Source organism: Eleutherodactylus coqui, chromosome 5 (genome assembly GCF_035609145.1).
Source record: "Eleutherodactylus coqui strain aEleCoq1 chromosome 5, aEleCoq1.hap1, whole genome shotgun sequence".
Taxonomy (NCBI): Eukaryota; Metazoa; Chordata; class Amphibia; order Anura; family Eleutherodactylidae; genus Eleutherodactylus; species Eleutherodactylus coqui.
This window is the reverse complement of record NC_089841.1, coordinates 90,987,035-91,009,870: the sequence shown is the minus strand read 5'-3', so window position 1 is coordinate 91,009,870 and position 22,836 is coordinate 90,987,035. Positions and strand designations below refer to the sequence as shown.

The window sequence follows — 22,836 nt, the reverse complement described above, 5'->3', positions numbered from 1 at the left end:
TGCCAGATAGGGGGTACCTTGCTAATCTGTGAAGGTCTCACCGCCTATCTCGAGAATGGGACTCTCATCACCTTCTCTGCCCGTCACTGTGGGGTCACTTCTCTCCCCGCAGTGAAGTCACTGTGGATGGTGCACCGGCTGAGCATGCCCAGTCGGTGCTCCATTTATTTCAATGGGGCTGATGGAAATAGCCGAGTGGGTGCCGCCATCTACGCAGTTCCATTGAGAGTGAACGGTGTGCTTGCACGACCAGCGCTCCCATTCAGTCTCCTCCTCACTGTGCGGATAGGGGATAACTTGTAATTGTGGTACGACCCCTTTGACATCCTAAAAAAGAAGCCATTGGACACCATGCAATGTGACATTACTATAGATCACACACCAATGTTGCCTAGTGAGGTGAGGTACCAATGGTGAGGTAGTGTTTAAAGGGGTTGTCTGTGTGTTATATCATTTTCAAAAATGCATCTTAGGGTTCATGCCCACGGCCGTATGCATAAAATGTCATGAGACGCCCGTGGCACTTTACACATTTCAGTCCACATGCTCTGCCGGCAGAGACAGTGTATGGGCTGAGTACGCGACCCTTTTTAAATCTGTTAAAACGACAAAATTAGCTATATTTACCTGTCCTTTTCCCTGGCAATCCAGTATTATGCCCCGCGGTCCTCCTGGTCTTTGTTTTGGAATAGCTACTACTAAACCACTGCAGTGGTCCCATGCTGCTATCATGGTTATCACCACTCAGGTGCCATGAAGCCAGCAGAACGGGGGTAGCCATTCCAAAACCGGAAGACTGCGTGGTTGCAGCACTGGATCACCAGGGAGAGGATGGGAAACTGGGACAGCACAGTGACTCAGTGGTTAGTACTGTCCTAGGTTCAAATCCCAACAAGAACAACATGGAGCTTGTATGTACTCCACGTGTCTATGTGGGTTTTCTCTAGATATTCTGGTTTGCCCCCAGGTGAACTTGGAATGTAAGACATTGGAGACATCAAGAGATGTACAGCATTGCAGAATACGTATGCGCTATATAAATGTATAAAATAAATAAACCTTTGTTATATTAAGAGATATAGATACATTTAAAATAAAGGGCAGCATAAAGTAGTGACGGACATGCTGATTTCAGCAGTCTAGTTCCTGAGCACTTACATCACTGGCAGCTCCAAGACATTGGTCCAGCATGTTCAGAAGGTGCCGCTCACCCCACTGTAAACGGCTATCTAGCTATTGCACTGCATAATGTGACAATCACAGAGGGTGAGCGGGGCAAGCGGCAGCTTGTGAACAGGCTGGACCGTTGTCTCGGCAAGCGCTGCAGAAGCCTATGCACGGAGCTGCTAGTTGATGTAGACGTGTTCAAAAAGTGCAGAAATTTGCACTATAGGTGAGAGAGCGCTGGAATCAGTACGTCTGTCACTAGTGAGGGCAGCTTAAAGTAAGAATATCAGAAAAATTTATATTGTAAGAGAAAACTCCAAGTCCCCGGAAACAAAATCGTGAAACACAGTCAAGAAAGTTAGACAGAAACAAATCTGGTTAGGCAGTGGAAAACAGAATGATATTCAAGTGTTGTGCCATGTCATCACCCAAAATCACCTCCACCTATGGCACGTTGCTCTAGAAGGAAGCCATGATGAGCTTTTGATGAGTGCAGCACTGTGTCTCATTGCAACCTTGGGGGTGCTTTGATGCCACATAAGTAGAGGATACCTTGGCTTAGATACATTACTAGAGGGATCTGAAACAAGGGGCACTTCTCCGTTAGCGCAACTCTGAATAGGATGTCCAACAAAGGCGATAACTATACGAAAGTGTGCGTACAACCACTGGGACACTCACTAAATCATAAGAACTGGGGTCCCTGTCCCGGCAGCAGTTCCATTTATGCAGAGACCTTCAGTAGAGCAAGGTCCTTTATTCATGGCTGGTGGGCTTCCTCATGGCTGACTGAGAACTTTCTCCCTATACCGTGCATAAAGAGAAAGCTGTCCAGAGAGTCCCGATCATTGAGAGGATTCTGCGCTTGGCTCGTGCTGAACCTAAGGACTTGCGATTTTGTAAGCGATACATGGCTATAAATCATGGTATCTGTCACTTCTTTATGTCCTCTGGGCAGGGTAGACCTGGGGACAGATTTTCTTCAAGCAGATCCCTTAAAGAGGATGAAATCATTGCTTCACATACATGATGCCAAAAGGCTACAGTTCTGGGTGAGAGTTCATAATGTCAAGAGACAACTGAACACCGGTATCACACAAGTACATACGTCAACTAAAAAATAAACTTAGGCTATATTCACATAGTTGTGGTATTCTTTTAGTATGTACATTAGGAAAGCTCCTGACATACACACTAAAAATGTGTCCATAAGCTTTCGATTTCCACATGGCAAGTAGAAGTCAGTATATCAGTATTAAAAAGTAAGCTTAGTAAATAGTAGAATAGCTTACAGCGGTATGAAGTCTAAAAACAGATAAGCTGAATATATATATTTTTTATGCCATGGGACCCTGTGGATGAGATGCCACTGTATGGCAGTAGTCATAGGAACTCGCTTAACGTAGCTTTATCCTGGCACATACATTAAGCAAGGGACACAAAACCGATGCGATCAGAGCCTTATTCTGCTGGAAATCTCCTTTTATAATCTTTTATATATGTTGATAATTTGGTTAAAAGACATCTGGAACGCGCCAATGTTGTTAGGGCATCTCCATTCATTGTGTTAATTAGCATCTTCTATACACGGTAACTGGACACACACAGTAGTAACACTGACCATACACTCTCGTAGATCCTATGATGTCAAATGTTTGAAACCAAAAAGTGCAAATAATGGCCCTTTCACATGGTCCTCGTTTGCCCCAGTGAATGAGCTGGTGACGTCATTAGCGTGTTCACATTAGACAAGCAGATCATTGTTGAGAATCGTGCACTTCTCGTTCAGTGCATCACATTCCCATGTTACACGCCGAGCAACAAGAAGTGAACGAACCAACGGTTTGTATGCTGGCTGAAACTGAACGACAAACAAAAAGCAAACTATCCTTAGTCGCAGTTCAGTTATTGGCTCTTGTTCAAAATCAACTACCACCATTCACTTTTACGATTTTTTGACTGATAGTCGTCACGCCTAAGCGCACTGTTAGGTCAGGCTCACACAAACCGGTCAGATTCCGCAAGACCATCTTTATATAGCCCGAGACATTCTCAAGGTTTCCTCCCCTTTAATGTCATCACGATGTCAAGCGCTCTGCATTCCACCCTTGGGGCGTAAGTGCTGCGGTCCATTAGCTGAGGGGACAGACACTTTGCACAGCATCATCGCAATCTTGATGCAGGGACTCCCCTCCGCCCATCGATGACCCTGTGCGTTCCCTGAGATATCGGACTGCACCGCTCAAGCCCTGGGCATGGGTGCAATGCAGAGTGCTTGATGTTGTCACGTCACTAAAGGGAGGAAACTTTGAGAATGTCCCAGGCTATATAAAGATGGTCTGTACAGTATGGGGCAGCTTGATAAAGGGGTGACAGGATGCCGAAACGTGCCGCACCTGCCACCCTTAGGCTCAATGTCCACGGGCAAATTTGAATTGCTGAATGCTCGCGCAGACCAAGCCGCCCATAGGAAGACATAGGCGTCCGCAGCTGAATTCAAGCATGTGGATTTGTTTTGCGGGCCTTTTGGTCTGGAAAACAAATTGCAGCATGCTCCGTTTCGCTGCGGTAACCACAAGGATGGCTTCAGTGGAATTGCAGACGGGCCGCGGATTCCGCGGGAAAGCAGGAGATTTTGAAAAAAAATCTTTACTGTGCATGTGCGCCGGCCGATGCTTCCACACACATCCCCAGTGGAGACCCGGATGGTAAGCACTGTCCTTGGCCGTTGGCAGGGTCAGATTCCGCTGCAGCCTCCCACATGTTGAATCCGACCCACCTGTGGACACGAGGGCTTATGCATTTATATTTTTATATGTTTGTACTATGGTTTTTTTGGTTTGTTGTGTTGGTTTGTGCGTTTTAAATAAATATTGGTTATTTCATCCAAACACGGGCTGGAGCTCCCTTGGACGCCCCTTTTGGTGATTAAAAAGAGCAAGTATTTGTCTTTGGGGGGTGGGGGAGAAAGGCTCTACGGAGGGGACCTCCAGCACCAGTAAGTCACTTGGGATTTCTTGAAGCATTTTAATCATTGCTCCCTCAAGAAGCGCAGGATCTCTTTTTATATGCATTTTCTCTTTTTTAATAGTCTGAGGAAGGACAAAGATAGACGTTTGGCAAACGCCATGATCATTTTTTCCTTACCTAAAAGTATTATGTTGTGGTTGTCATGGGACATTGGGGGTGAAAAAGGGACCTTTTACATGGAACGATAATTTTCCAAAAATTCATTGGATCGGGCAAAACTGAACAACAATCATGCAGTGTAAATACGGATGCTTGAATGACAAACGCTAACTCGTTTGCTTATCATGCATTTTATACAGGCAAGAAAAATTATCATTCGATCGTTACATATAAAAGGGGATTGTTTATTCGTTCCCTTTCCATGGCGCGGTCCCCTGAAAGATCAAGTGAATGCTGAAAACATTTTTAACTGTTATCGGAGCGTGTAAAGTGAAGGCATTCCAAGTAAATAACCGTTATCATTCGCTCATTTGACAGATTCCTCGCTTCATGTAAAAAGTTCTGTCTATCCAACTATTATAAGACCTGTGGCAGCGATCTAATTGGGATGTGCCTGTGAATGCGGACGAAGATTTAAAATCTGTAATTCTCATTTACAAGTAAACCTCTTTAAAACTAGCGGTGGACAAAATACCGCCGGCGCCGGGAGCCCAGGAGTCAATTAGCATTTTTTTTTAGTGGTCAACTTCCATAAACACCAATGGAAATCAATCCAAAAGGCTGATGAAAAGCAGCCGTTTTCTAGGTGCTCAACCTGCATATGCCCACGCCTGCTTGTGATCCAATGCGTCGCGCTTTCGTTACGCCAGTGTGTACTAATACAGGACAAAGGAAGAAAGTCAATATCATTTTTTTTTCTTTTTAAGATTAATTTTAACATTTCAACATGTAGTCCTTAAACTGTCCTAAATATCAGAGATTAGGTGCTATCGGTGCTTTATTAAAAAAAAACATACTTTGCCCAAATGCTCATGATTCTCATATATTTTCACTAATTTGTCATAAGAAATTGAGAAATATGCATGATATTTGCTTTATGGACACATGCTGTGTTCCTCAAGCAATTATATATTTTAACCCATGCAGCAGTCTTACAGCCATAACTTCTGTCATTGCCCGTCACTAACAAATCTAACACTTAACTTAGGGATGCACGGATTAAAAAGTTGGATGTTTTCACTCCCTTTTACTCAGATTGGGTGTTTATACTCACATAAAATGAGAATGTGTTTTAAAGTATTGTCTGCTGAGGGGACAATAAACCTCAGATTTACAACATGGCAGCTTGGCATTTACACTAACAATAAGAGCAGAGATACCACATATGGCATCGCCAAAGTATGAAAATTAAGATGTAGGCCAAGACAGCAAAATTAACGATCTACGCTGTAAAAGGTAGAGTTTGGGTCCTCTTCCTGGTCCTCGTTAGGCACAGATCAAAGTAGAACAAAGTAGAAAATATTTAATTATTGTTAGTGATATAAATATTATCTTGTAAGATGTCAGGTTACAGAGAGGTTATATTTTCCATTAAGGATCAAAAAGCCACGGGCCGCTGTTTTGGTGACCTGATATTAATCATTGATGTATGCTTTAATTAAAAAAAAAAAACAATTGTGCTAAAAAAATTTTTTGGGTGAAAGTGCTTCTATTGAAAACTGTGATTATGGTTTATTACATGCAATTTTCAAAATCCCATTCACTCCCACGCAACTACAGGACTTCAGATGGTGACCTACATAGTTGCCAATATGGCCAACAATTTGCAAACGGCGACAAGACTTTTCAGTCCTGCAACTAGCCCCATTGTTGCACTGTCTCTTTAAGAAAAAAAATTCTCCTTGTATCCAATCGACGAGCCTGACACTAGGCATGTCTGCTGGAAGTCCCGCCCCCTGACTCATGCTGCCTGCCTGAGAGCAGTGAGAAGAGATGAGTGTGAGCAGATGCTGACCTGCTAAGACTGTAGCCCTTTAGGGCGCATTCAGACGACCGTATATCGGCCGGCTATTCACGCCAGCCGATATACAGCGTCTCTCTCTGCAGGGGGAGGGAGGCTGGAAGAGCCAGGAGCAGTGCTCTGAGCTCCCACCCCCTCTCTGCCTCTTCTCCACCCCCTTGCACTATTTTCAATGAGGAGAGGCGGGAAGGGGCGGAGCTAATTCCCAGAATTTAGCCCCGCCCCTGTTCCACCTCCTCTCATTGCAAATAGTGCAGAGGTTCGGAGAGGGGGTGGAGAGGAGGCAGAGAGGGGGCGGGAGCTCAGAGCACTGCTCCCGGCTCTTCCAGCCTCCTCCCCCTACAGAGAGAGATGCTGTATATTGGCCGGCGTGAATAGCCGGCCGATATACGGTCGTCTGAATGCGCCCTTCGGGTTAGTGAGGCTACTTGGATGCATGTTATTTAGGACTGATGACATCAGACAAGTTTACATAAGTGGCAGCTGCTGAAATGAGCAGCATGTGAAAGTCAGCCAGCCAACGGGCAGAGGTTGGGGGGCTTTACAGTATATAACAGTCCTGCTCAATCCTTAGTGCTGTGATAAAAGCCGGACAATACATGTGTATATAAGGAGGAGCAGCCTCTGCAATACATAGCTGTATAGCCGAGATGACTCTTTCTACTGAGGGAGGTAAGAAGGGACTATATTGTCAGCTGCCAGGAGGGGAAGGAGTCCAATTCTGTCCACAGCTGGCCCCCAGCCTGCACAGATTAGCAACAGCACCAAGGGTGACAGGCAGATGCAAAATAAAAATGAAAAATATATTTATTCATGCTACAAACTGCATTACACGACTTTTTGTATGAAAACAATTCACAGGATATCCCCTTGAATATTTCTCGTCAACGTAATGTTTCCTCATGCAATTCGGCACCAATAATTAAAAAATTAGGGGGACAGTTAAGACGTTTTCTATACCAGTTTTCTGGGGTAAAAAAACAATAAATAGATTACAGTAAGTAACAGTATTTTGCAAAGTACATTATAAGGCTGCCTGTCCATGGGCGTTGTGGTATCCCACAGCGGATCTCCGCCACGGGAGCAGGAGCCGGCAGACGGATCTCCGCCGGTCAGCCTATCTGCTGCGATTTGTCGGCCGCAATCGGAGAATCACAATGATTCTCAGCTCGTGTGGGGGGGGGGGGGGGGGGGGCTCTCGATAGCAATGCTATGGAGAGCTTTCACTGCGTTACCTGTGGCCGGATTATCGCCACGGAGAACGCAATGAAAACCCGCCCGTGGACAGGCAGCCTAAGGGCAGATAACACTAACGTAAGAGGAGTCCATGTGGTGAAGGAAAGTTAAGGCCTCGATCACACAGGCATTACAGTCAGATCTAAGTTTTCAGATGTAGATTTGACAACTTATCAGCGCAGAACTGTGAGGCAGAGCCTCGGAGGAATACTGCGGATTTTAATGCAGATCTGCATAGGGATTTTGGCCATCAATGGGTCATATCCATGGGCAGCAACCCAACACGCTTTCCACGTGGCAGTCGCACCTAGAAATGATAGGCAAATTCCTTTTTTCCCCAGAATCCATGCTGTACGAACTACAGCATGGATGGTCATAGCATTCACCCAACTGCTATTATTTAGAGGCTGTAGCATGTCTGTTCTGAATTCCTGGCATCATTAGCCCAGTTTGTGAGCGCTGATGGCGGTGACGTTGCAGCGGTCAGGTGACTTCTGCTGACATCTTCCACAACAATCACAGAGAGGCCAGCGGGGCAACATCACCGCGGTAGAGGATGAGTAAGTACTGCTCAGTTCGTTATTTTTAGGCAGTTGGGGCTATAGCAGAAATATTGTCCACTAACCAAACAACGCCTTGATAAAAGTTCACCACAAAACTGAATTCACATTGTCTAGATCTGTCTTTTATTTATTACGTAGCTATCCTCAATTTCTAATCAATTTCTCAGTCTGTGTTTTGCTATTACATGGACCCTACCACAGAAACTACCTAGTGGGGAACACAGACACTCCTATCACAGTTAGTGATGATGATCACACAGCTCCTGTCACACAGTTATAATGAAGGAGATCACAGCTCATTCTCCTGACTGTATACTTATGCTTTGTAGCTTATTTAGGTGAATGTAGAAGGAAATGATAATTAAACTATTCTCCCATCAGGTAGAAATAATACAGCTTCTAGCTAATAGCTGTGGTAACTGCAATAGGTATGTAAAATCTATCAAATTTTACAGGAGATACAAAAAAAAAAAAAAAAAACATTCCCATTTTGCCCCCATCATCTTGATTCGTCCTTTAGAAAGAGAGGGAATTTGATGGTTTCACATTGTTCTGTTGACATACAACATATTGCAGTTGGTGTAGTTCACTAGATTGGCCAACAAGGCTTCAATTTTTTTTTTGTTTTTTTTACATACAACCTATTGCAGTTATTACAATGTAATACTGTGCTGATGCATAATAGGTTTAATGGGATAAATCTCACACAGGAGGGGTTCTGGTGCATCTTGTCTCCACCAGAAGAATGGGTGGAGGCAAAATGCACGCCCCACAACTTTTGATTGCTTGGCCCGTAGCCCGTCGCTGTGCTGACTGGCGTGTCAGCTCCTACCTCCGGTCTCCCTGCTGCTATCACTGTCTGCTCAGCAGCAGCCGGCCCGCCTGGCACTCTCCTCGCTGCACTTTGCTCCCGTCTATATCAGCTCCCAGCAGCTGCGTTTTCCCCGCCGCCGCATCAGCAGCTGCCGGCCCCACTGTCACTCTCTTCTTGCTGCCCTTTGCTACCGTCCATGCAAGCTTCCAGCTGCTGTCTTTCCCCCGCCGCCGACGGCCCCACTGTCACTGTCCTCGCAACGGAGAGCGGCGCAAGAGGAAGACCGGAGCACTGTTTGCAGCGCAGATGGAACGGCAGCGAGGAGACTGACAGCGCAGGAGTCGGGAGGGGACAAGGGAGAGCAGCGGAGGGGTGAGTGACACGAGCGGGAGGGCAGATGATGTGCACCCATTGTCCTGCCAGAGAATCAAGTTGTGGGTGTTTGTGGGCATATAGTTTGTCTCCAAACAGGGATGAAAAAATGTGTTTTTGCCAGAGTGGCCCTTTAAGCTTGTGGAGCTTAGGCTCTGTTCACACTAGAATCATGGCTTCAATTTACAAAATGACAACTATGCCATCTCAGTTTTCAAAGGGATGCCAGCAAATCTTGACGGAACCCATCAACTTTAAGAATACTTCATCAGAGTTCAGATATTCTTGATGCAAGCATAGCACTGTGAACACAAACCAATTGTGACATATTTCACCAAACTTTAAAAATGTTCAGATTTGGATACGAGTAAACCAATGAATAAATTGTGGGTAAAACCTTTGTGGTCAAGTAACCAGAAGAATTTGTGTTCAAACCCCCCAACCCTAGATGGATTTTTTTTCACACTCCCAAGATGTATAAAATCAGTAAAATATTCTGTGATGTTATACTCTAATCCCCTGGTGCCATTTTATTGTACTTTTATAGCAATGGTTTTTGGCCAATTCATCAACTTTGGAAAAGGGGAAAAAAAGGTTTCTTGGAAAAAAAAAATCCAATACATGCTCCCCATAGGTTCAGATGTAAAATTCTTTAATCAAGGCTTGTAGATTTGTAATTATGGTATGTCAGCTACATTTAAACAAGAGTGTTAAAAGATTGTTAAAGTTAAACTAACACAATTGCAATGTGAATTGTCTTAGTCTCATTCTAATCTACTGATGTCACTTTCATTTAGCCGGAAGGAAACAACGGGACAGTGTCAGTGCTGTTTTTGCATGGCCCTAGCACTCTCTATTCACTTTAAATTGAAAGCCATTATTAGTTTCAAATGGATAGAAAAAGACATATTTAAGGATGGTTTATGCAATTAATGACTAACTTATGGACACGCCAGGATCCCTCCGCCACACCGACAGCTCCGCATATGTTCTCCAAGATAAAGCCGATGTTCTAATCACTCTCAACCTCTGTGTCAGCGCACAACTATTCCAACTACCCACAAGTTCAACGTCTATCAAAGTTCTCCAATCAATAATGAAGCACGTTGCAGGTCTGTGGAATAGTAAACTATGTTAAAAAACGTTTTTTCCCATATTGCATCACTGTTATTTTTCCATGATTATCTATGGAGCTACAAGTTGAAGGGAGCCTGCCACCAGGCAGCATAGACCCATGACAGGCAGGACACGTATCTATGTCTTAAGGCCCATTTACAGGGGACGAGTGTCGGGCAAACGATGCCGGACACTCGTCCGGTATTAGTGTATCTTGACGTCCTGGTGGAGTCAAGATTGAGAGGGTGGTGACGCCCCCTGCACCTGATTGGCTGCAGAGCTGGATGGGCTGCAGGTCCTTGCAGCTCGATAAGCTCATGCAGCAGCTAACATCTGTGGAGCCCTTCACCTCCATTCCACCCAGCACAGTTTTATGATTTTTGTCAGGGATGGAGGGTTTAGGGTGAGGGGTAAGTGTCACAGTTAGGTTTAGAGTTTTAATATAAGGCTAACTGTTACACTTACCCCCTCACCCTAAACCTCCATCCGTGACACAAATAGCTGCATGGTTATTTTCATAGCATGACTGCTGCTGACAGGATCCTCCCCCCCACGGCCCCGTGTGCTCCCCCTGCGGCCGAAGCAGGCGGGAGCACATTGAGTGGCGTTCCCCATGCCGTTGCTCACCCGGCACTGTAGTATCGCGCTGGCACTCCCCCCACGGCCAAACCAGCCGGTAGCGGTGCAAGTCGCATCAGCGCTGTTGACCCCCCCCCCCCCTCGGGTGCCACTCCTGCACCGCTGTTAACGTTGCCTCCCCCTTGCACTCCCCCTAAGGGACAAGCAGGCGAGAGCCCTGTCACTGGTGTCCCCGCGGAAGCCCTGCACTGTAGGCTCCTGTGTCGGCTCCCCCTGCGGCCAAAGCAGGCAGGAGCACTGTCACTGAGGTCCCCGGGTGTCACTCCTCCTGCAACATGTCTCCCGCTTCAGCTTGCCCCCGCACTGTAAGTGGCGTCCCCAGCTCCTAGGTCCTTCCAGGACCTTGGCTTCTTCACCCTATCGGGAGCTGGGGGTGTGACAGGGGCGTTCCTCCTGTCAAACCCCAAGCTCCCGATGGCATCAAGATACACTAATACCCACTCGTCCTTGTATCTCCACGCTCCTGTGCTCCTGCATGGGAGCTAGCAGAGCTGGCTGGGTCACGGAGTGGCCAGCAGGGGAAGGGGGGGGGGGCAGTCCAGGAGATTTCTCTCCTTTCGCTCCCCCGCCCCCCTCCATTGAGATAACACAGCCGCCGTTCGCTACTGAACGGCCGCTGTTTAAATTGCACAATGAGCTTCATCGCTCATCTTTTATGCAGCAGGAGCACAGGAGCGCGGGGACACAGATACAAGTGTTGGGCATCGTTTGCCCGACACTCGTCCTGTGTCAATGGGCCTTTTTTCCGAAAAATTTCAGAACAAGCATTCAATGGATAGAAAATGTCTCCACCCCCTGATAAAATGCTGTGTTTTTGTTATGTTAAAAAAATCTGGCAAAGATGATTCATTTCAGATTTATTTCCCCCTTCAATGTGACCCGATATCTGTACAATTCCATTAAAAAACAAATTGAAATTATTTAGTGTAGACAAATATGCAAGCAGGCAGGAGCGCTGTCACTGGTGTCCCCACTGAAGTCCTGCACTGTAGGCTCCCGTGTCGGTGGAGGGAATTATGGACTTTATTTTAGTTTTGGTGCCTTTAAGTCTGAACACCCTCTTATATTTGGGGATGTGGTTGTGTTCAGAATTAGCCGATCACATTTAAACCCATGGTAAATAGTAGTCAGTACTCCGCTGCCATTATTTACAGGGATTCGGATTTACCCCATATAAACTCTAGCTCTTATATGTAGTAGGATTTTTTTATTTGCATTTTTCAGCAAAAGCCATAAGGAGCTTACAATACATCAAAGTGGTATGATTGTTGAAAGGAGAAGGGTAGCAAAATATTTCCAAAGGATTCCATCTACCATGGAACACATGAAGACGGTCATCAAGAAGTGGATTCAATTTGGCACAACAGTGACATCACCAAGAATTGGATGTCCCTCAAAAATGGATGAAAAGACAAGAAGAAAAGTGGTCCGATAGGCTGCCACCAAGAGGCCGACAGAAACATTAAAGGAGCTGCAGGAATTTCTGGCAGGTACTGGTTGTGTGGTGCATGTGACAACCATCTCTCGTATTCTCCATATGTATGGGCTGTGGGATAGTGGGGGCCAGGCGGAAGACTTTTCTAACAAAGGAAAACATCCAAGCCCAGATAAGTTATGCCAAAAACTACATCAAGTCTGCAAAAAGTATGTGGGAGAATGTGTTATGGTCTGGGTCATTACGCTTTGGGCCTGTTTTTTTGCTGCTTGAACTGGGGCTTTAGTCAGGGTGGAGGGAATTATGGACAGTTCTAAATATCAGTCCATTTTGGCACAAAACCTTCAGGCCTCTGCTAAAAGGCTGAAGATAAATTTCACGTTTCAGCACAACAATGACCCAAAGCATACCTCCGTATCAATAAAAGAATGGCTTCACCAGAAGAACAATAAAGTTTTGGAATGTCCCAGCCAGAGCCCAGACCTGAATCCTATTGAAGATCCGCAGATTGACCTGAAGAAGGCGCTATATGTGAGATGCCATTGCAATCTGACATACTTGAAGTGCTTTTCCAAGTCAAGATGTGCCATGCTGATAGACACCTACCTAAAAAGGCTGAATGCTGTCATAAGATCAAAGGGTGCATCAACAATTTATTAGTTTTAGGGTGTGTATATTTATGCAACCACTTTATTTTTTTCCCACCCTTAGGGCTAATTCCCACGGATGGATTTATGGCGCTTTTCACGTGACGGGAATCCGCAGCGTTATTCCGCAGCTATTAGATTCTATTGAACCTAATAGCTTTTTGCCATGCAATGTTCATACTACGGAATTCTACCACGGAATTCCACGTGAAAGAAATCGCGGCACATTCTATTTGCCGCGAAAAAACGCATGTCCGGCTTCCATTGTAGTCGTCCGTCACACGATACTTCCGCTGTGAGCACAGCAGAAGTATCGCGTGATTATGCAACATCGACCACCGCCGGCGCGGACTCACGTGGCAGATCCGGAGAGGCGAGTATGGGGTCTTTGTGGGGCGCCATGTCGGACTCTACTGCGATATTCCGGTGGCTAAGTCCGACACGGCCGTGGGCAGGAGGCCTGAAAGATTTCAGTTTGTTTTTCAATGGATTTGTACATAAGATGGGTCACATTGAAGGTGGGAATAAATCTGAAATGATTCCTCTTTGTCGGATTTTTTAACATGACAAAAACATGGCCTTTTTGAGAGGGGTGTGGAGACTTTTTATAGCCCCTGTACTTTGAAGATGCACTCTGAACGGAGCCTGGAGTCACAGGGACAGTGCCACACCGGCCTTCTTCTTCCCTAGATGATGTAGGTGTAGAAAGGCCAGCGCCACTTCGGCCCTGTGATTCGGGACTCCTTTCGGAAAGGATCTTCAAAGTATCTTTATTCTGAAAAAGGCCAAGCATTTCGGAACAAGACATGTACGCCAACAATGTACATGCATGTCCTGGCTTCATGCTGCCTGTGGTTTGAGCAGCATAAACCAGATGACAGGTTCCCTTTAACCCTTTCCAATCCACTGTCTGATGTCTGAAGACATTATGATTTAAGGCTGTACAGCTCCGATATTGGAAGACGTCCGTCGGGGTTCTCTTACTGTATATTGCCAGCCTCTCTGCTGTCGGAGCCTATCCAATGTGTCACCTCATGCAGTACTGGCTTTAGCCAGCATATAGCGATATGGTGATAATGAATAAATAGACAAGCGGGTAGTCTCCACCACACAGTGTCAATGGGACAGGAAACTTCTAGATGTATGGACCGCTCTCCTACAGTCTACAGAGGGGTGGTCATGTAATTTTCACCTCTGTCATGAAAAACATGGGCCTTATTCACATGAGCGTTTTATCGCCGCAATTTTGCCGTGATAAAATGCTGGCCGAAAATTGCGACCATCTGAAGCATTGGATTCCAATGCATCCGCTCAGATGGGCGACTTTGCGGTGCATAAAACATAACAATGGCCGTCCGGAAAAAAATAGCACATACAGTGCCGATTCCTGGAGCCGGAAAAGATAGGACTTGTCTTATCTTTTGGCTGCGATTAGCCAATTGGAACTGCCGGCAGACAGAGGGAGAGGGAGCTCAGCACTAATAGCTCTGCTAAGCTCCGCCCTGTCCCACCCCCTCTCTTTGCCAGCAAGGGGCAAAGAGGGAGTTTAGCAGAGCTGAACTCTCTTCCCCGGCTGACGATATTCTGTGCTGCAGTCTATATACGCCACAGTAACATATATATGTCCTCCTCTCCCTTCTCACCTCGTGTGACATATATAAAGGTTTCCATCATGTCCCCCTCTCCCTTTTCTCCTCCTGTAACATATATAAAGGTTTCCATCATGTCCTCCTCTCCCTTCTCCCCTCCTGTGACATATATAAAGGTTTCCATCATGTCCTCCTCTCCCTTCTCCCCTCCTGTGACATATATAAAGGTTTCCATCATGTCCCCCTCTCCCTTCTCTCCTCCTGTAACATATATAAAGGTTTCCATCATGTCCCCCTCTCCCTTCTCCCCTCCTGTAACATATATAAAGGTTTCCATCATGTCCCCCTCTCCCTTCTCCCCTCCTGTAACATATATAAAGGTTTCCATCATGTCCCCCTTTCCCTGCTCCCCTCCTGTAACATATATAAAGGTTTCCGTCATGTCCCCCTCACCCTTCTCTCCTCCTGTAACATATATAAAGGTTTCCATCATGTCCCCCTCTCCCTTCTCTCCTCCTGTAACATATATAAAGGTTTCCATCATGTCCCCCTCTCCCTTCTCTCCTCCTGTAACATATATAAAGGTTTCCATCATGTCCCCCTCTCCCTTCTCTCCTCCTGTAAGGCCGCCTGCAGACGAGCGGGTCGGATCCGGCAGCGAGAAATCTCGCCGCGCGATCCGACCCCAGAGCCTGCAGGGGCGAGCGCGTACTCACCCGCGCCTGGCGGCCCCGGCTCTTTGATGTGCCGGCTGCCGCGCAGCCGGCGCATGCGCAGACCGGAGCCGGCGGCCAGGTGAGTGCGTGCTCCGCACAAAATTAGAACATGCCGCGGTTTGTTTGCCGCGCGAGATTTCGCGCGGCCAAACCGCGGCCGTCTGCATAGGAGTGCGTATTGTAATGCACTCCTATGCAGACTTTCAGCGGCGGAAATCCCGCGGGAAATCCCGCGGCGGGATTTCCGCTCGTCTGCAGGCGGCCTAACACATATAAAGGTTTCCATCATGTTTCCCTCTCCCTTCTCTCCTCCTGTAACATATATAAAGGTATCCATCATGTCCCCCTCTCCCTTCTCTCCTCCTGTAACATATATAAAGGTTTCCATCATGTCCCCCTCTCCCTTCTCTCCTCCTGTAACATATATAAAGGTTTCCATCATGTCCCCCTCTCCCTTCTCTCCTCCTGTAACATATATAAAGGTTTCCATCATATCCTCCCTCTCCCTTCTCCTGTAACATATATAAAGGTTTCCATCATATCCTCCCTCTCCCTTCTCCTGTAACATATATAAAGGTTTCCATCATGTCCCCCTCTCCCTTCTCCTGTAACATATATAAAGGTTTCCATCATGTCCTCCCTCTCCCTTCTCCTGTAACATATATAAAGGTTTCCATCATGTCCCCCTCTCCCTTCTCTCCTCCTGTAACATAAAGGTTTCCATCATGTCCTCCCTCTCCCTTCTCCTGTAACATATATAAAGGTTTCCATCATGTCCCCCTCTCCCTTCTCTCCTCCTGTAACATATATAAAGGTTTCCATCATATCCTCCCTCTCCCTTCTCCTGTAACATATATAAAGGTTTCCATCATGTCCCCCTCTCCCTTCTCTCCTCCTGTAACATATATAAAGGTTTCCATCATGTCCTCCCTCTCCCTTCTCCTGTAACATATATAAAGGTTTCCATCATGTCCCCCTCTCCCTTCTCTCCTCCTGTAACATATATAAAGGTTTCCATCATGTCCCCCTCTCCCTTCTCTCCTCCTGTAACATATATAAAGGTTTCCATCATGTCCCCCTCTCCCTTCTCTCCTCCTGTAACATATATAAAGGTTTCCATCATGTCCCCCTCTCCCTTCTCTCCTCCTGTAACATATATAAAGGTTTCCATCATGTCCCCCTCTCCCTTCTCTCCTCCTGTAACATATATAAAGGTTTCCATCATGTCCCCCTCTCCCTTCTCTCCTCCTGTAACATATATAAAGGTTTCCATCATGTCCCCCTCTCCCTTCTCTCCTCCTGTAACATATATAAAGGTTTCCATCATGTCCCCCTCTCCCTTCTCTCCTCCTGTAACATATATAAAGGTTTCCATCATATCCTCCCTCTCCCTTCTCCTGTAACATATATAAAGGTTTCCATCATATCCTCCCTCTCCCTTCTCCTGTAACATATATAAAGGTTTCCATCATATCCTCCCTCTCCCTTCTCCTGTAACATATATAAAGGTTTCCATCATATCCTCCCTCTCCCTTCTCCTGTAACATATATAAAGGTTTCCATCATGTCCCCCTCTCCCTTCTCTCCTCCTGTAACATATATAAAGGTTTCCATCATGTCCGCCTCTCCCTTCTCTCCTCCTGTAACATATATAAAGGTTTCTATCATGTCCGCCTCTCCCTCCTAACCTCCTGTAACATATATAAAAGGTTTCCATCATGCCCCTCTCCTCACCTCATGTAACATATATAAAGGTTTCCATCATGTCCCCCTCTCCCTTCTCTCCTCCTGTAACATATATAAAGGTTTCCATCATGTCCCCCTCTCCCTCCTCACCTCCTGTAACATATATAAAAGGTTTCCATCATGCCCCTCTCCTCACCTCCTGTAACATATATAAAGGTTTCCATCATGTCTCCCCTCTCCCTTCTCTCCTCATGTAACATATATAAAGGTTTCCATCATGTCTCCCCTCCCTCCTCCAGGCTATACAAATTAGGTTCTTTGAGTCTTTCCTGATAAGTTTTATTCTTGAGACTTTACACTCCTTTTGTAGCAGTCTTTAGACTTGTTCTATTTTATCAATGTACTTCTGTATATGAGGTCTCCAGAACTAAACACAGTATTCCAGATGTGGTCTCACCAGAGCTCTATACAGTGGGATCACAATCTCCCCCTCTCTACTGGTTATACCTCTAGCTATGCAGCTGAGCATCCTACTTGCTTTTCCTGGTGCCCGACTGTACTGTGGACTCATTTTGAGGCTGTCAGAAATCAGAACCCCGAAATCCTTCTCTTTTGAAGTCCTAGATCACACAGAATAGCCAATATGATACTCCGTTCAAGAACTTCTTCTCCCTAACCACATTTTTTCAGATTTGGAAACATTGAACTGCATTTTCCGTTGTTTTGACCATCTATCCAGTAAGGCTGAATTGTTCTCCATGTTCAAGACATCACCGGGAGAACCACCCCTATTACACACTTTTGTGTCATCAGCAAACAGACAGACCTTACCTGTTAAACCTTTTTCTATGACACTTATAGACATATTAAAAAGAATAGGACTCAGAACAGACCCTTGTGGCCCCCACTTGTAACTCACCCTCTTCAGAATACACTCCGTTAACAGCAACCCTCTGATACTGTGTTTCCCCCAAAATAAGACACTGTCTTATATACATTTTTGCCCCAAAACCGCAGTACAGAAAAAAGAAGATGGGCACAAGTACGCAGGGTCTTCAGCTGTGGGCACAGGTGGATTCCGTGCGTGCCCGCGGACATGAGGCCTTAAATATGAGCTCTTTATGTGTAACCATATCCAGGGCTTTATTGAAACCCAGAGAAGCGATATCCACAGCACCACCTTCATCCACCAAGTTTGTGACACAAAGAAATGAATGAGATTAGTCTGCCCTCAGTAAGGGTGGCTTCACATGAGCGTGTTTTTGTGCGTACATAGGTGCACATCTATGTACATGCAAAAACACGTGTGTATTAAGGTCCATGCATTGCCTTGAAGGCAATGGTTTGCCAGCACCCCTGCGTTTTTTTTCAGGGAAGGGTTTTACATATAAGCCCTTCCTTGAAAAACAAGAATTTTAGTGTAAAAAAAAAAAAAAAATACTTACTTGTCCGCTGCTGCCGTGTCCCCGCGGGGATGAAGAACACATCTGCTGCATGCGGCAGATGTGTCCTTCATCCCCGCAAGGAAAAAGAATTCCCTGCTGCACCTGCCACATCTGTGACAGATGCAGCAAAGGATTTTTTCATCCCTGCAGGGAATAAAGAATTCCCTACTGCAGCTGTCACAGATGACAGCTGCGGTAGGGGATCCAGCTGCCAGCATCTTGTAATAGATGTTCAAGGAAGGGCTTTAAATCTAAGCCCTTCCCTGAAAACCAAGAAAAAATGGTGATAAAAATAAAAAAAAATACTCACCTTTCTTCAGCTGCCGGGGCTCAGCCACGTCCAGCCGGCTCTTCTGCACAGCTCTGAGGGTTATTCAGCAGGAGGGGATTTAAAATCTCCGCCTGCTGAATGGGCTGCGTCTGATTGGCTGAGCACTGTGACCAATTAGAGGCAGCTCTCAGCTATTGAATGACAGCTGAGAGCTGCCTCTGATTGGTCCCTGTGCTCAGTCAATCAGAGGCAGTGACTTAACTGGGAATTCTTTTTCTCCGAGGGGATGAAGGAAACATCTGCTGCATGCGGCAGATGTTTCCTTCATCCCCGCAGGAACACGGCAGTGGTGGACAGGTAAGTATTTATTTTGACTTTTTATTACACTAAAATTCTTGTTTTTCAGGGAAGGGCTTCTATGTAAAGCTCTTCCCTAAAAATCAATGCAGGGGTGCCGGCAGACCATTGTCTTCAGTGGAGCCGCCGGCAGCAGCCGCGTCTCCATTGAAGACAATGCGTGCTTTCCCTATGGTGCACGCATGTCCTATCGTTACAGGCGCGCACCTGTAAAACACGGACATGTGAACACACCATAGGGAATGCATTTGTTCTAATATAAGCGTATTTTTGTGCGCGTGTATGCACGCACAAAAACACGATTGTGTGAAGCCACCCTATAGCTGTGCTGTTTAGGGTCCAACAGATTCTTCAGAAGTCAAGGAGCACCTTGTGGATTTTGGGGCCTCCCTTTTATTCAGCCAATTTTCTTTGACCTATTTTGAGAGCCATAATTTTCGTATTTTTCCATCTATGACGCAGTGTGAGGGCTTGTTTACTGCGGGAGGCGGTATTTATGAATCCCATAACCAGGAAGTGATCGGTATTAGTGTATCTTGACGCCACCAGGGACTCCTGGTGGAGTCAAGATTGACAGGGGGGGGTGACGCCCCCCGTACCCGATTGGCTGGACAGCGGGGTCGGCTGCCAGCTCCTGGCAGCCCACTAAAGAAGAACGTAAAGCATACAGTGGTTCCCCCATGCATCCGCGCAGGGCCATGTGTAAGTGCCTTAGCTGCCACCGCTCCAGAAGGATGCTGCCCAACGTGTTGTTCCGCTAACTGCTGAACGGGGTCGGCAGCAGGGAGTCCACAGCGGCATGAGGCGCCATTACCAGACTATGAGAGGCGAGAGACGCTGACAACTGCAGCACTGCACATGTATAACTTTCACTTCGGGCCGGGCAGCGGAGAGGCAAGAGCGCAGGCGAAACAGACTGTGAAAGGCAGCGTGCGTTCACAGCTGGAGCACTGCAGCCAGGTAACAGAGGGAGCGCATGCAAGGAGGCAACAGCGCCGGCTCACAGCTGCAGTAGCCAGGACCTGGCAGCCGACACCGCCAATCACGTACAGGGGGCATGACCCCCCTGTCAATCTTGATTCCACCAGGAGTTCCTGGTGGCGTCAAGATACACTAATACCGAAGTGATGCTCTGTGGGCGAACGAAGCATGCTAGGTAATGTATACCTTTTTTTTTTTTTTTTTTATGTAATGCTGATAGAACTTATTTTCGGGGTAGGGCTTATATTTCAAGACCCCCCTAAAAATCCAGAAAAATCGGGGTAGGGCTTATTATTGGGGAAACACAATACATAATATATAGTGCAGTACATTGTCTCACTGTACGGCTTATTACTGTCAGTGATGAACTGAGACAGGCCACCATACATGGCAGACTAGGAAGTCATGATCTGACCTCCGTTTGCCATGACAACAGTCCGCACCCCATGACCTCATTGCGTAAACCCTTTCCTTCTCTAAACCCTCTATGCAGACACTGGTATCTAAAGGGTTAAGTCACTGGGATTGGAGCTAAGCTCCAACCCAGTGATTGCGGCGGGACTGCAGCTGTGAGTTATAGCTGCGATCCCACTCTGATTAGTGGCGGCTCAGCTTCCAAGTCACCTGATAATTAGCGCCATACATGTATGGCGCAATGCGGGAACCACTAGCAGACATGTCGGGAAGAGTTTAAAGGGGTTGTCCGATTAGCCAACAACAGTCCCTGTATACCACCAACTGTGATAAGACAACAAAAAGAGCAGCACCTCCCAGTCCTCTGCCGTGGGGATCAGCACTGCAGCCCCGCCGTCCTTCCGGTGTTGTGGAAGATGATGTTACAGGTAGTCACCTAACTGCATCTCCGTTCTGAACTCCTGGCATCATGGCGCCCAGGATGTGAGCACAGATATAGGAAGAGCGGGCAGTGCTGCTGCACCAGTCAGGTGACTTCCTGTGACATCACTTCCACAACAAACACCGAAAGGACGGCGGGGCTGCAGCAAGTACTGCTCTTATTGTGGTGGTATAGGGGCAATGCTGGGGGGAACTGGACAACCCGTTTAGCACCGGGCTGTGGAGACCACCCACCTGGCAACGGCGCTCCAAACGTAATGAAAACCATAGCGGGCAAACAAGGTGGCGAGAACAAAAATAATGCACATTCCGCTTATAGGGCCCATCCACATTGGGATGGTAATATGCGTTTCACTGATACGAAAAACATACAAGAAAGAAAGGGTCATAACTGCTGCGTTTTAGGCATCGGTTTTAAATCGTGTGCGCGATCCGTTTTAGTGCGCTTCGATCCGTTTTTGACAAGAATATTAAGTTTACATTCTTACTGTAATCTTTTTATTAAATGTCAAGTTGGAATTCCATACAGGAACCGCCGCAGGAAAAACCAAAAGTGTGAAACACATGTAAACGTAAACATTACTGCAGTACGAGAAAAAAAACGGATTTTAAAGTTTTCTAGCTTTTGTTTTGTGTGACAGAAAGGCGCAGTAGGCTACCATTTTTGATCCTGCGCAAAAACGTTTCCTTGGCTAAACAAGGACATCCACATGCATGGTTTGCCTACGTTTAGGCCACTATAGCCTATGGGGTCCGTGAAGCAGGATCAGGGCAGACCCCATAAGCATTAATGGATGTCCGTTCGGCATTGTCTGAGTCCAGCCTACCACAGATCCAGCGGATCCGGCTGTGACCACGGAAATAGTCTAGAACCGCAGACACAGGTGTGTACAGGGCCTTATGGGCTCGTATAAACGGTGCTGGCACCTGAGGGGCCCTACTTTAGACTGCTGTTGGGGGATCGTGGCAGTATAGACTCGGTCTACGACAGTAGCCTCGTTCTGATGGTTTCTATGGCGATGTAAATGCAGCTCCAGGTATTGCAGTGATGATATGGAGGGCAAAACGCAACAAAGTCACAGCCATCTTAATGCAAATGTTATGAAACCGTCTGAAAGACAATGGCGCTTGCTGCTGTGGCAACCAATCACAGTGCGGATTTCATTTTTTCAAGAGCTACATAATGAAAGCTGTGTGGTTGCTATGGGCAACAGAGTTTTCCTCAGAGGGTGAGGGGCTGCCAGTCATACCAGGGTGAATAAGTGGCAGTGATAAGGTATAAGGGGCACAGAGCCTTAAAATATAAAGAGTTCCCGACCACAATGCCACCCCATGTATGTGCGCGGCGCAGGACACTATAGACTACTGTGGATAGGGACGACCACGTGACACAGAGGCTTCACAGTGCGGCCTGCGCACCATGACGAGGCGCCTCCATTGTCACGTGACCGCGGTGTCAGGCCTAGGAGGCAGCGGCACGCTGCAGTCTCATACACCTCCTCCCGCTGCACTCACCGCTTCACTACGCCGGTCTTGATCTTCATTTGCCTCAGCCGTGGGTCCGCCATCTTACCGGGGATGATACAAGCGCGATGCCGTCACCAGCGAGACCACGGGGCATGCGCACTGCGCTCACTTACGACGGCAGCGGCGTCTGGCGTTTCTGCGCATGCGTGAGAGTATCTCGTTGCCATGAATTGTAGTGCGGTACACACTGATAGCGGCCCCACCGGGCTGTAGGGTAATAGCAGCAAGCTGCCGATATAGTGCCTATACGTACGACTTTACTGAGTGGTATCACAAGTACAGTTCTATGAAAGTCGGGCTCACACAAGCGTCACTTCATTAGGTGCCAGTGCGCACAGGGATACGCAGTGTTTGGTGCATACCCGTGCGTACATATGTGCGCCACAGACTCTTATGGCTTCTTTGGTGTGCAAAATAGAGCAGGTCACAT

General features: G+C 46.8%; 1 protein-coding gene across 1 annotated transcript in view; it reads right to left on the bottom strand.

Moving 5' to 3' along the window:
- The window catches only part of TBCA (tubulin folding cofactor A), a 44,617-nt gene extending 22,082 nt beyond the window's left edge, over nt 1-22,535 (bottom strand). Inside the window, exon 1 of the mRNA XM_066602847.1 lies at nt 22,395-22,535. Within this exon, the coding sequence (XP_066458944.1) occupies nt 22,395-22,447 (53 nt within the window). The 5' untranslated portion in view covers nt 22,448-22,535. The remainder of the gene's footprint in view (nt 1-22,394) is intronic.
- Nucleotides 22,536-22,836: the final 301 nt, after the last annotated feature.